Consider the following 12,869-nt stretch of genomic DNA (forward strand, 5'->3'; position numbering starts at 1 on the left):
AAGTAGGTATGGAGCCAAATGCAATATTTAAAACTCTCCATACGCTTGGTATTAGTAAAATGTTTGTGTACCGGGCTATTAATAGATGCAATGAGATCTCCTGTGTTTGTAACAGAAAAAGATCTGGCCGTCCACGTAGTGTTCGTACGAAAAAGGTGGTCAAAGCAGTAAGGGAAAGAATCCGAAGAAATCCTGTCCGAAAGCTAAAGATTTTATCTCGGGAGATGAAGATAGCACCTAGAACCATGTCGCGTATTTTAAAAGATGACTTAGGACTTGCAGCCTATAAAAGACGTACTGGGTATTTCTTAACTGATAATTTAAAAGAGAATAGGGTGGTAAAATCGAAACAACTACTGAAGCGGTACGCAAAGGGAGCTCATAGAAAAATTTTGTTTACGGATGACAATTTTTTTACAATTGAGCAACATTTTAACAAACAAAATAACTGTATAAATACGAGCTCAAAGCTCTAAGGAAGCTTCCCAATTAGTCGACAGAGTGCAACGTGGGCACTACCCGACTTCAGTTTTGGTTTGGTGGGGTATTAGCTATGAAGGAGTGACTGAGCCATACTTTTGTGAAAAAGGTATCAAAACATCGGCACAAGTATATCAAGATACCATTCTTGAGAAAGTAGTGAAGCCCCTTAACAACACCATGTTCAATAATCAAGAATGGTTCTTCCAGCAAGACTCGGCGCCAGGTCATAAAGCTCGGTCTGCGCAGTCTTGGTTGGAAACGAACGTTTCGGACTTCATCAGAGCTGAAGACTGGCCGTCGTCTAGTCCCGATCTTAATCCGCTGGATATGATTTATGGTCAGTTTTAGAGAGTACGGCTTGCTCTAAACGCCATGATAATTTGGAGTCCCTAAAACAATCCGAACGATTGGCAGTGAAAAATTTTACCATAGAAAGAGTGCGTGCTTCTATTGACAACTGGCCTCAACGTTTAAAGGACTGTATTGCAGCCAATGGAGACCACTTCGAATAAGCTTTTTATACTTTAAATTGTTTTATATTTATGTATTAAACTAACACACTGTAAAAGTAATAAATGTTATTTGCAATAGATTTTTTTTTATTTTTAATTGTAACAGTATTTATGGCCAGACTAAGTATATAGAGATTATCTTCACATTTAACTAAATAGGCTTATTAAAACATTGTAAATAGTTTCCAAATACGATTTTAAAAAATTAAAAATCACGAAAACAGAACTACAATAAAACATTCTTACGTCATGTGTATATTTATCATCTAAACAGTTGAGTGCTCGCGGTAGCACCCATATCACGTACAATGACAAAGAACGTTTTGGTCGGTTCATTGGTCACACAGAGGTTCATTGTTTGAGAAGGTAATTGAGGCCGTGTTCGTGCAAAATGTTTTCCAATCCACACATTATTACTGTTGGCTTCTTTTAAAATTCTATTTCGAATGTAGTAGTTTGATGAACTCATTACATACTGCAAGGTTGAAAGCAAATTTTTGAATTTGCTGCGAATCTGTAACATTTTCTATAGTTTTGTCTATCATGTTTCGTTTTTCGAATTGGAGCTAAATTTGAATATAGAACATAAGAATATATATTTTTTTTTAATCGTCTAGTCCATTTTTTTTATATTAAACAGACTTATATTTTGGACGACACGAATGCAAGAGTATTGAAAATACGGACGTGCATTAGGTATACGAAAACAGAACACCGACCTTTTTAATTTTTAATATAGACCATAAGAATATTTACTTTTTAATCCTCTATTCCATTTTTTTTTAAATTTAAACAGACTTGTATTTTAGACGACACGAATGCAAGATTGTTTAAAATACGAACGTGTATTATAAGAAAACAGAAAACCAACCTACGTTCGATCATCACAGAACTAGACGTTGTTTATGAAACAACTAATGTGGTTTTCGAAATGCTTCTAAGAACGGACAGTTTAATGATGCCAAAATACAGTAAGTATTGCGTAAGAGTCTATAGCAAATTTAAGTCTACACCGAATGTTTGGGTAAAGGCCAAATCATAACAATAGATAAAAATATTTATTGCGTACCTACCAGTACGTGATCTATGCGACATGATTCGAAAAAACTATTACAAATCTTGTAAGATATATTTGTTTGTTTATTTGTCGTGATTTGTACGTTCGAGCTAACATATATATATAATAGACAATATACAGCAGCCTCAAGTAATGGTAGTATTTATTTACTAAATAGTAGCTTAATATTTAAAGGAATATATTAACCGCGCTTTTTCTTAGCAGAGTTCTGATAACTCCGTAGAGTAAACACTCAGTTGAACTCATAATTATATGGAATTAGTACAAAAGTTGCATACGGAAACCCAAGTCAAACTGTCAGACTTCAAGATACTGTTAGTTCTTTTTGTATGGAAACAAATTTAAGTGTCTAGAAATCAGTTATAGAAAATTAGATGGCAGTTGATAATGGAGGTAGCACAATAGTCAAATATCGACGAATAACAAACACCTTAGGCGTATGCGACCAGGATAATTGTAAAGTATTCAAAACGTCAGAAACAATAAAATGAGAATAATATACGCAAAACTAAACCATAAAAGGCGACTTAATTATAGAAGACAAAAAATAATGAGGCGATTAAATAGAAATGTTCGTTTAACGTTGGTGCTAACTTGCTGTAAATTTTTGGAAGTTCAATGTCTGCAGACTATCCCAGCAATTATAGTTTACTTTTTTTAAATCTTGGACATTATTGTCTAACAGACGCTTTATCACTGCACGTAGCTAGTAGCGTGGAAGTAAGATAGAGAACATTCAAGCAGTCTTTGCACAAGTCTTTTTAAGTAGTTTATTAATGTAACAAAATGTATAAAATTTACCATACCTAATGTTATACAAGTAGACACTAATATTACTGTAAGTAATACTGAGAGAGACACTGGAGCTTGTGGATTCGACAGTTTTTCTTGGTATAACAGTTGATTCCAAGCTGCAGTGGGGTCCTCACATATGCAAGTTAGCGAGTAGACTTAGTTCTGCAGCGTTTGCGGTAAAAAAAAAACGAACGTATACTAATGAAGATACGGCACGTCTGGTTTATTTTAGTTATTTTCATAGTGTGATTTTTTTAATTGAAAACGGTCGAACGAAATCATGTTTAATTATATGTACACACACAGATATTATGCGATTAACACTCCTCAAAATAAATCAGACTACCGCCAAGTTATTTCGATATTCGCTTTATGAACATTTAGGTTCTCGGTCGTATGAATAGTGACAATATGAACAACTCATTGCTTCTGCCCTACGCTGGCACTTAACATATGTTCACTTAATTGACTGCAAAATATATCCATAATCTATACTAATATTATAAAGCCGAAGAGTTTGTTTGTTTGTTTGAACGCGCTAATCTCAGGAACTACTGGTCCGATTTGAAAATTTCTTTTAGGGTCAGATAGCTCATTTATTGAGGAAGGCTATATAAAATCACGCTAAGATAATTATAGATTTTTCTGGATTTCTCCAGGATCCCCTCATTAGATCTTGATCATTACAGGACCATTCGGGAAGTCTACCCTTTCGAACAAAAAAAGAAAAAGTAATTATCAGAATCGGTTCAAGTCACACTTATTATTAAGTGCCACTTTCACAAAGACTATAGTATACATGGAAATCACAAGTTTGCTACATCCTTTCACTAAATTTGCATACCGAAGCTAATATTCGAATTGCATTTCGCACTCGTGACTGATCTCCAAACTTTTTTGTCACCCGTGTCTAAAGCAGCTCTGAAATGCACTTTATTTTAAGTTAAAAGTCATGAAGTAGGTACTTCAGCAAAAATTTCCGATTGGTAATTGACCGTTGCTGGCCATCAAATAGATTCTAAAGATTTATTATTTAAGGTAGAAACAATAATTATTATATTAAGTAATTTGTGAAAACCCGTGCAAGTTCAATGCAGTTTTTTCCCAATATGGACGACGAAACTCTCGTTGCACCCGGCGTTGAGAAGTTTCCAAAGCTTCATACAGATATCAATGTGATTACCCTTCTTACAACATGAGGTCGAGGTCTCAATTAAACCTACTGTATAACGGCTATCCCCCACCCTACAAACCGGAACGCATGACTACTTTGCCTTCTAGTACAGCGTAGGCTTACAATGCGTCCTTCACATATTTGTAATTAATAAGGTATATATTTTAATATATTAATGATACTGACGATAAATCATACAGATACTGCTTTATTCTTTTAATTTTAAACGTTCTAAAACTTAATTTTAAATGTTTATTTATATCGTCAATGTAAACCAGTTTCTTTTTTAATAATATGCAATTAGTCCTACGCTGACGACAGGCGAGCGAACTAGCAACAACCGTATTTCAATATACACATTACTTTAAACATTATCAATTGTGAGCAGTGGTGAACAAAAATGTATGTATGTACATTTGTATGTATGTAGGTATGTACTCAAATATTAAAAAAATCTCATCCTCAGTTACGTAGTTTTTAATTATTATTTCAGCGAACTACATAGAATATTCCGGCGTCAGCCTCTTCAAAACTTTGTTGTATAAACTTATGCGGTTACACTTAAAAATTTAGACGTCATTGTAGAAATAGTACATGCATATACTCAAAGATCGTACAATGCTCTCCGTGTTCAATACAATAACGCGTTTAGGGTGCTGGTGGTGCTGCCCCGCTTTTGTAGCGCATCAGGGATGTTTGCAGACGCGCACATAGATTGTTTTTACGCTACCATGCGTAAGAGGTGTGCATCTCTGGTAAACAGAGTGAGGGCCAGCTCCAACAGTATCCTGAGCATGATCGCAAGCAGGCTGGACTGTATATACATGGGTCGCTGTGGTGCCATCTCCCATGGGATGTTACCACAGTAATTCATTGTGATCTAAATATAACTACTAACATAGGTCAAGTTTTATTAACAATTTATATGAGTCATGGATACTTGAAATAAAAACATTATTATTATTATTATTATATACTCGTATGTATTATATGTAGTTACGTTAAAATCTAAATAAATTATGTATTCTAATATCGCGTCGCAACCGACATGTCATACTTAAGAAGCAATTTTCAACGGATATATTATAAGCACGAAAACGTTAAGACAAGTTCTAGACAAAACTTTTAATACATTCAACATTGTTATGTTAATGTGTGCTAAGTCTGTGCGAGTTTTACTTGCTATTATTCTTATTATTATTTATTAACATTTAAAATGCCAAAAGGTTCAAAATAAATGGGGTATCTATTTAATACTATAGATTCACTTTCGACAATTCGTATGTATTAGTATTGTATTGCATTTAAAGTACTTAAAATCAATCTAGTGCAGTAGTCTTTGAAACTGAAAAATAAACGTTCTAAAAGTAGTGTAATAGCTTTTGTTATCCATAAGACTATAACGTCTATATTCTGCTACATTGTATTGATATGCAAGAATGACTAGTAAATAAGATATGCTAAATCGCTTCGAAGACTATAAATAAGCCTTAGCACTAGCACCTCTGATCGTATGTAATCTTCGAATCGTTCGAATACACAGACCCAGGCAGGTCTGGGTCTAAACTAGCCACACGCTACATGTACCCACAGATTACATCATACAGATTACATGTAATCGTACCGAGCTGTTATTGCTATAAACTAACTCCTATAAAGATTCACTAAGCATCGTGATTAGTTTTGATATCTTTATTTGAAAGAGTAGGTCCGTTCTATTTTATTTCTCCAAAAGAAATCTGCGCTCTTATTCGGAATTCGGAGGATAGAATGAAAATTAATACATATTTTATTCTTTTATTTTTATTAATATCAATGTTGAGATAAACGCGTTAAAGTTTCATATGTAAGCTTATATTTGTATATGTTTAAATCTAGCCATGCCATAAATCTAGCAATCTATAACATGTGTAACAAATCCGTCTCCGGTGTTTCGTTCTTCACATATCAATACATTCTGAAATGCGCGTATTAATGGTGAGAAACCATCGAACTGTTTATCATTTTCAAAAACTTCACAAATTACTGAAACTTGTTAGAAAAATCAAATTCCTTAAATTAACTATAAAAACTTGTGCACGGCTTGAGAGTTTTCCGTCTACACGATTGCGTTGCTCTTAACAAATCATTTACAGTTGAATTACTCAAGAACTAAGTTGAGAAAAACAACAATCATTCACGAATCATTACAGGGAAATCTCGAAAAAGACAACTATCGTAATTGGAGCTCGAACAGAACAATTACATTACCAAACATTAAAATTTCATAAACTTAATTTACACTTTCCGAGTTCAAATCTGTTGGGGACTCTTTAATTAATTAACATTGAGTTTCGTAGTTTTAATTGAAATTTTAATTTGAAAGGCGATTGCATGCAGCAGAGATGCGAATGTTGCGATGGATGTGTGGAATAACGAGAATGGATAGAATACGGAATGAATATGTTAGAGGAAGTCTGAAAGTGGCACCTGTGACATAGAAGCTGAGAAGTTCGCGTTTGGGATGATATGGACATGTGATGAGACGAGATGAAAATGAGGTTGGTAAGAAAATGTTAACTATGAGCGTGGAAGGATATAGAGGAAGAGGTAGACCTAAGAAGAAATGGACGGATTGCGTGAAAGACGATATGGGTAAGAGGGGAGTGAGCGAAGAAATGGTATATGATAGAAGAGTATGGAAGGAGAAAACATGTTGCGCCGACCACAGGTAACTGGGAGAAGGGCAGGATAATGATGATGAATGATGAATGCATAATATTGGATGACGTATTAAGAACTAAGTATTTATGTTAGATCGTAATACATACTACGTAACAATATTGTTGTTTTGTATTATTATTTGTCATTTAAACGAAATGGCACTAGTCCAAATAAGCCAATATTTACAAACATTGTAAACAAACATTGTTGTATTGTAGGCAGCGGCTTGGCTCTGCCCCTGGCATTGCTGAAGTCCATGGGCAACGGTAACCACTCACCATCAGGTGGGCCGTATGCTCGTCTGCCTACAAGGGCAATAAAAAAAAAAAAAAAAAAAAAACGTGACGGAAAAATATTCAATTAATTACAGAGAACTCATACTGAAGTTGTTTTTTTTGTTTTTTTATTATTATTCCTTATTGGGTGGGTTCAGGAAGAAGTTCACGACCTACCCAGTGTTAAGTAGATACCGACGCGACGCTGAGAGATATCATACGACACACCGTAAGTTTATCGAGTACTAACATCTTTTTACAGTATTTTTTTTAGTTACAAGAAATAAGCACAAACATATGCGCATTTAATTACTTGTTTTTATGTAATTGGGTTATATGAACAGCAGCAGATCTTTCGTCTTATTGAATTGTGTACAACAGGAAAAACATAACGGCATATGTTTTTCCTAATACTTAGGTACTTGTGATTTGTTCTTATTTATAATATGATTACTGACGTTCAATTTTGAAAATGTAATCAAATAAATAATGAGAAAAAAAAGACTAAAGAACTCATAAGAAGTAAAGTATATTCGTAGAAGTTGCTTTTGATAACTAAATAACTCAACATCCTGACGCGATGTTTATTTGGCGTCATCATATTGTTTGCATCAATTCCGTTACTAAAATAATAAAAGTGAGATGTGCCAAACCGTTTGTCATTTCGGCGGTAATGAAAACGTGATCAATATTATAACGGATTCACCAACCATTTGCGACATCAAACATATAACATTTCCGTCTATCTGTAACACACTTAAAAGGTATTACTTAGGGGTCATATGAGGGCTGCACTAAAAGTATCGGGAATGGAATATTTCCACTGTTCCTGTCATATTAAAATCTTTTTAATTGAAAACTCCTTGGTTTTAAAAATCGAATACCATTTATTTATTTAAAAAAAGATTCTCGGTCTTGTCACGAGGTTTTGTCAAACTTGTTTAGTCGTTGAGAAAATGGAATTGACTCGAGAAAATTCAAGAGCGATGATTTATTATGACTTTCGAAGTGGTTTAACACAAAAACAGTGTGTTGACCGGATGATTTCTGCATTTGGTGATGAATCCCCATCCAAAACCACAATTTATCGCTGGTTTGCTGAGTTTCAACGTGGACGTGTCAAGCTCAGTGATGATCCCCGTCAAGGTCGTCAAAAAACTGCAGTCACCCAAGAAAACGTTGATGCTGTGCGTAACCTGATTGAGGAAGATCGACATGTGACATACCGCGAAATTCAGGCAACTTTAGACATTGGCATGAGTCAAATACAAATAATCTTGCATGAACAATTAGGTGTAAAAAAGTTGTTTTCCCGATGGATACCGCATTCGCTCTGTGAAGAGAAAAAAGCGGCTCGCGTTACTTGGTGCGTCAAAACTCTCGAAAGATTCCACGCAGGATCCTCAAATGCTGTATACAACATTGTATCAGGTGACGAATCCTGGATATACGCGTACGAACCCGAAACAAAAAACCAGTCACGAGTTTGGGTGTTCGAAAATGAGTTAAAGCCACCAAAAATTGTTCGTTCACGGAGTGTTGCAAAAAAAATGGTGGCCACGTTTGTCTCCAAAACCGGCCATGTTACGACTATTCCTCTTGAGGGACAAAGAACGGTTAATGCAGAATGGTATGCTAGCATTTGTTTGCCACAGGTCGTTTCTGAACTCCGTAAAGAGAACTGCAACCGCCGCATCATCCTCCATCACGACAATGCGAGTTCTCACACCGCGCACAGAACAAAAGAGTTTTTAGAGCAAGAAAACATAGAATTATTAGACCATCCGCCGTACAGCCCCGACCTAAGCCCTAATGATTTCTATACTTTCCCTAAAATAAAGAATAAATTGCGTGGACAGAGATTTTCATCACCTGAAGAAGCTGTGGACGCCTACGAAACGGCCATTTTGGAGACCCCAACTTCCGAATGGAATGGTTGCTTCAATGATTGATTCCATCGTATGGAAAAATGTGTCAAATTTCGCGGAGAATATTTCGAAAAACAATAAATACATTTTTAAATAGTAACGTTGTGTCACTTCGTTAATTCCCGAAATTTTCAGTGCCGCCTAGTATTGCAACACTTCTTATGAAAATAATTTACTATTCGATCCAAAGTTAAAAGGAGCACCGATACAGCTAATAATTATTCTTTTATTGCCATAAATGTTACAAACCAGAAGCCCGTATGCACGCCACTTGATAGCTGCCTCGTTCCAACACACGTTGCGACATCACTTTCTCTGGCGATCGGCACGTCGTAATGATTGTCGTCAACTCAATTGAATATACACTCGGCTTTATGAACATACAGCAACTAAATATGATATTTTAGCACCCATGAAAATACAGTTCCAGGCGGTGAACTTTCTCTTACTACTTCAAGAATATTCTCTCTTCTTTTTCTCCACCTTATCCCACTAGGTGGGGTCGGCACCGCTAATTTTTCTCTTCCATTCTCTTCTATCAGCCGTCATCTCAACACTGACTCCTCTCCTTCTCATATCGTCATTCACACACTCCATCCATGTCTTCTTCGATCGACCTCTTCCCCCTCTACCTTGCACTACCATTTCCGTACATCTTCTAGTCACATGCATCTTCTCTCTACGCATCACTTGTCCATACCACGCTAACCGTCCGCTCTTTAATTTGTAGATTACCGGGGCTACTTTCACACTTCCTCTGATATACTCATTCTTTATCTTGTCCATTCTTGTCACTCCACACATCTCAACCTTCGCATCTCTGCCGCATGCACTCCTCTTTCATGCTTTAAGTACTTTCGTACTTTTACTTCAAGAATACTGTATGTTTCAAAAAACCAAACAACGAACTCTAGTTTAGTGGAAACTCTAGTAGAAACAGATTCGTAGTAAAAATATTAACGTAATATATTTATAAAAGAATACATTTTAAACTAATGCAGTTCACACGTAGTCTGTTAAAGTAAACGCTTTTATTACGTTGAACAATTTTCATATTAAGTATCTGGATTCGAGTTTCCGACAGATGCATTAGAGTTGTTGCAATCTGTGGGCGTATTTCCTCATTAAATTCATATTACGCGTCACCATATCACTAATAAATCAGAACCATAATTCGTTGATATATAGAATGAATAAACAATAGCTTTTGGTTCAAGAATAAAGAAAACCAAAATATGTCTTGCAGAAGCGATAACTTTGGTTCATGTTTAAGTATTTTTATGAGTAGGTAAAGTTTTAAGTCCGTTACATCATTCTATCGGTCCAAGGATTTGACCGCAATGTGAAACAAAGACTTTTGTCCTTACTGTTATTATTATTTACAGCGACATTGAGAATGTTCTTTCGCCCACAATCACTTAAGAGAATGTTTTGTGTCAACTTACAAAATTAACTGACGACCTTTATGGAACAATCAAATATTTTTTGTGGAATAACTATGTGTGTTTATAATTAATATAACAATGAACTAAAAGTGAAAATTTTTGGAGCCGTACAACCAAAATGAAATAACAACTTCTTTGAAATATCTGTAGATTGATGAGTTATTTAATTTCATTTAATACGAGTTAACGGATATACGAGTTAAGTCAATTTATCGCTACTTGATCCCCGGAATAGGTACCTCATATGGGTGTGTGGTGTGTATCTGTGTCAATTTTGGTTATCTATGGCTTAGTTATTATGGCTGTGTACAAAATTGAGCTATAACTTCGTTATTAAGCTGTGAATAGCTTTTTAAAGACACGATTTCTGTGATTATGCAAATAACTTTTTAAGTAACATAGGTAGGTAGTCTTGGACATGAGAAAAAATCTCGAGTTTTATATAACCCAGAAGGTTTATTTCGTGACTATGTTTAGTGAAAAAAAAATACAGTCCGAATCAAGAACCGGTTCTTGATGTCGGTTAAAAAGGAGAATGAATTTATAAATTAATTTAATACATTTAAATACTAGCTATGCTTTTAACTTACTTCAAATTAAATGTTGATTGAATCTACAGCTTAGAGACCCAATCGAGGGTCATCGGTAGTTTGAACAACGTAGCAGTGGCGAAATATCTTTACGGGTAAAATTCTAATGAAACAAAAACAATGAATTTGTATGCAACACGCTCCATCATTCATAAACCTTCCACACGCTATAAGTCTCAAAATGTAAGCCGTAAAACTAACACGCTCGGACAGAAAACGTGTTTTTGTTATTCTTTACATTTTATTCTAACAGCATCTTGAAAATATGCAGTAGGTATATCTACTGTGAAACTTTTTAAATACCTACTGTGAGAATATAATGGGTTGATAATTCGATGTGATGTTAAGTTTCCCCTGAATTTTAATGCATACATTTTAAAGTAATCACAGTGTGCCTATGAAATTCTAACCGACTTCAAAAAAGGAGGAGGTTCTCAATTCGATTGTTTTTTCAAGTGAATGTGAATCTTGAAAGTTGATGCATCTCATTAAATGGGACCACCCATGTAATCAAGATTCTAACTAGACGTTCTGGATTAATTATTAATAATGCATATTAGAATCGATTACAACTACATTGATGATATTCTCATTTTATTTTGTTTTTTTGATGTCATTCTTTTTTAGGTAAAATTTTTCCTATTGCAATTATACCATTAAAATTAACCGTCAATTATTATTACTTTAAATATTTAATTTTATTGTAAAATAATACCGATATGTAGCATCCAAGCATTATCTCTTATAACCCTTACCTATGACTTATTTTCAATATATTTGCTGTAAAAGATAACAGCGTGTGAATATTATATCGAATTGTTATCAACGCATTCAGACCTCATTTCATTCCAACCTTACCAAGCATATTATTAAGTTTGATTATTTAACATAAATTAAATCTTAGCTCATTGAGGCTCATTGTTAAAATATAGCACAACCTACCTGTTTTTGTGTTTTATCTGGAAGTATGATCGAAAGTTCGAACGATCTGTTTTTTTTGTCTCTGCTAGTTGTTCGCATCAGTTTGGATGAGGATCTCGTAATGCTTTGCGCTTTCTCCGGCAACTTTAGCGCAACAATAGACATGCTTCGCGAAAGACGCCTTCCCAGTTTGCGAGTGCGCAGCGACATGGATCCTCCTAAGCCTCGCTTACTGCGCCCTTCTACCGTCGCCCCTGGTGCACCCTCCTCGACACTACCACTCTCTTCAACAGAACCAGCCATCGCACTTTATATAATCAGCACAGAATATATTTTATACTATGTCAACAATCACATCTCCAATACATTAAGGTCACGAAATTGCACTACAAACATCCGAGTTTTCTCTTCACTGAGTCATCTTGTGTCGCGAACAGAAGCAAACAAATCCATTAACAGATGATCTGCATTGTTACGAAACGCTGTGATCGAAAATCAGGGTCGAGTAGCTCGGACTCAACCCGGATCATATGGTCTCGGAGCCGGTTTGCAAACACCCACAGTGTGTATCTCACGAGGTTGGACAATGTAACTATACGTAAACCATAAACTTCACATCGAAACAACTGGGATTTCAAGTTATTGTATGGGCTATCGTTTCGTTTGAAATAGAGCGCGTTATCAAAAGCGTTGCTTGCGAGAGGAGAGCGGAATGCGCCGTGTGCGCTGCTATTCGCGGTAGAATAACGACTAGAAGCGAAACGAGGACCGATGCAACGCGCTAGTCGCGAACTGTCAGGAGACAGGCACCGCGCCCCGCCGCGGTTTGAACGCTGGCACCGTCACAACTTAAATCAAATTATATACCTACAATATTATAAGTTTGATTATTTACTCCTTTGAAATGCATTGTGCTTCAATATGGAAAAAAAACCTCCAGTATTATGTTCAAACACAATAACCGA

General features: G+C 35.5%; 1 protein-coding gene across 1 annotated transcript in view; it reads right to left on the reverse strand.

Moving 5' to 3' along the window:
* Positions 1-12,695, reverse strand: part of LOC114240834 (uncharacterized) — a 143,836-nt gene extending 131,141 nt beyond the window's left edge. Inside the window, exon 1 of the mRNA XM_089740054.1 lies at positions 11,926-12,695. Within this exon, the coding sequence (XP_089596180.1) occupies positions 11,926-12,207 (282 nt within the window). The 5' untranslated portion in view covers positions 12,208-12,695. The remainder of the gene's footprint in view (positions 1-11,925) is intronic.
* Between the last annotated feature and the right edge of the window lie 174 nt (positions 12,696-12,869).

Source organism: Bombyx mandarina, chromosome 03 (genome assembly GCF_030267445.1).
Source record: "Bombyx mandarina strain Sakado chromosome 03, ASM3026744v2".
Classification (NCBI taxonomy): Eukaryota; Metazoa; Arthropoda; class Insecta; order Lepidoptera; family Bombycidae; genus Bombyx; species Bombyx mandarina.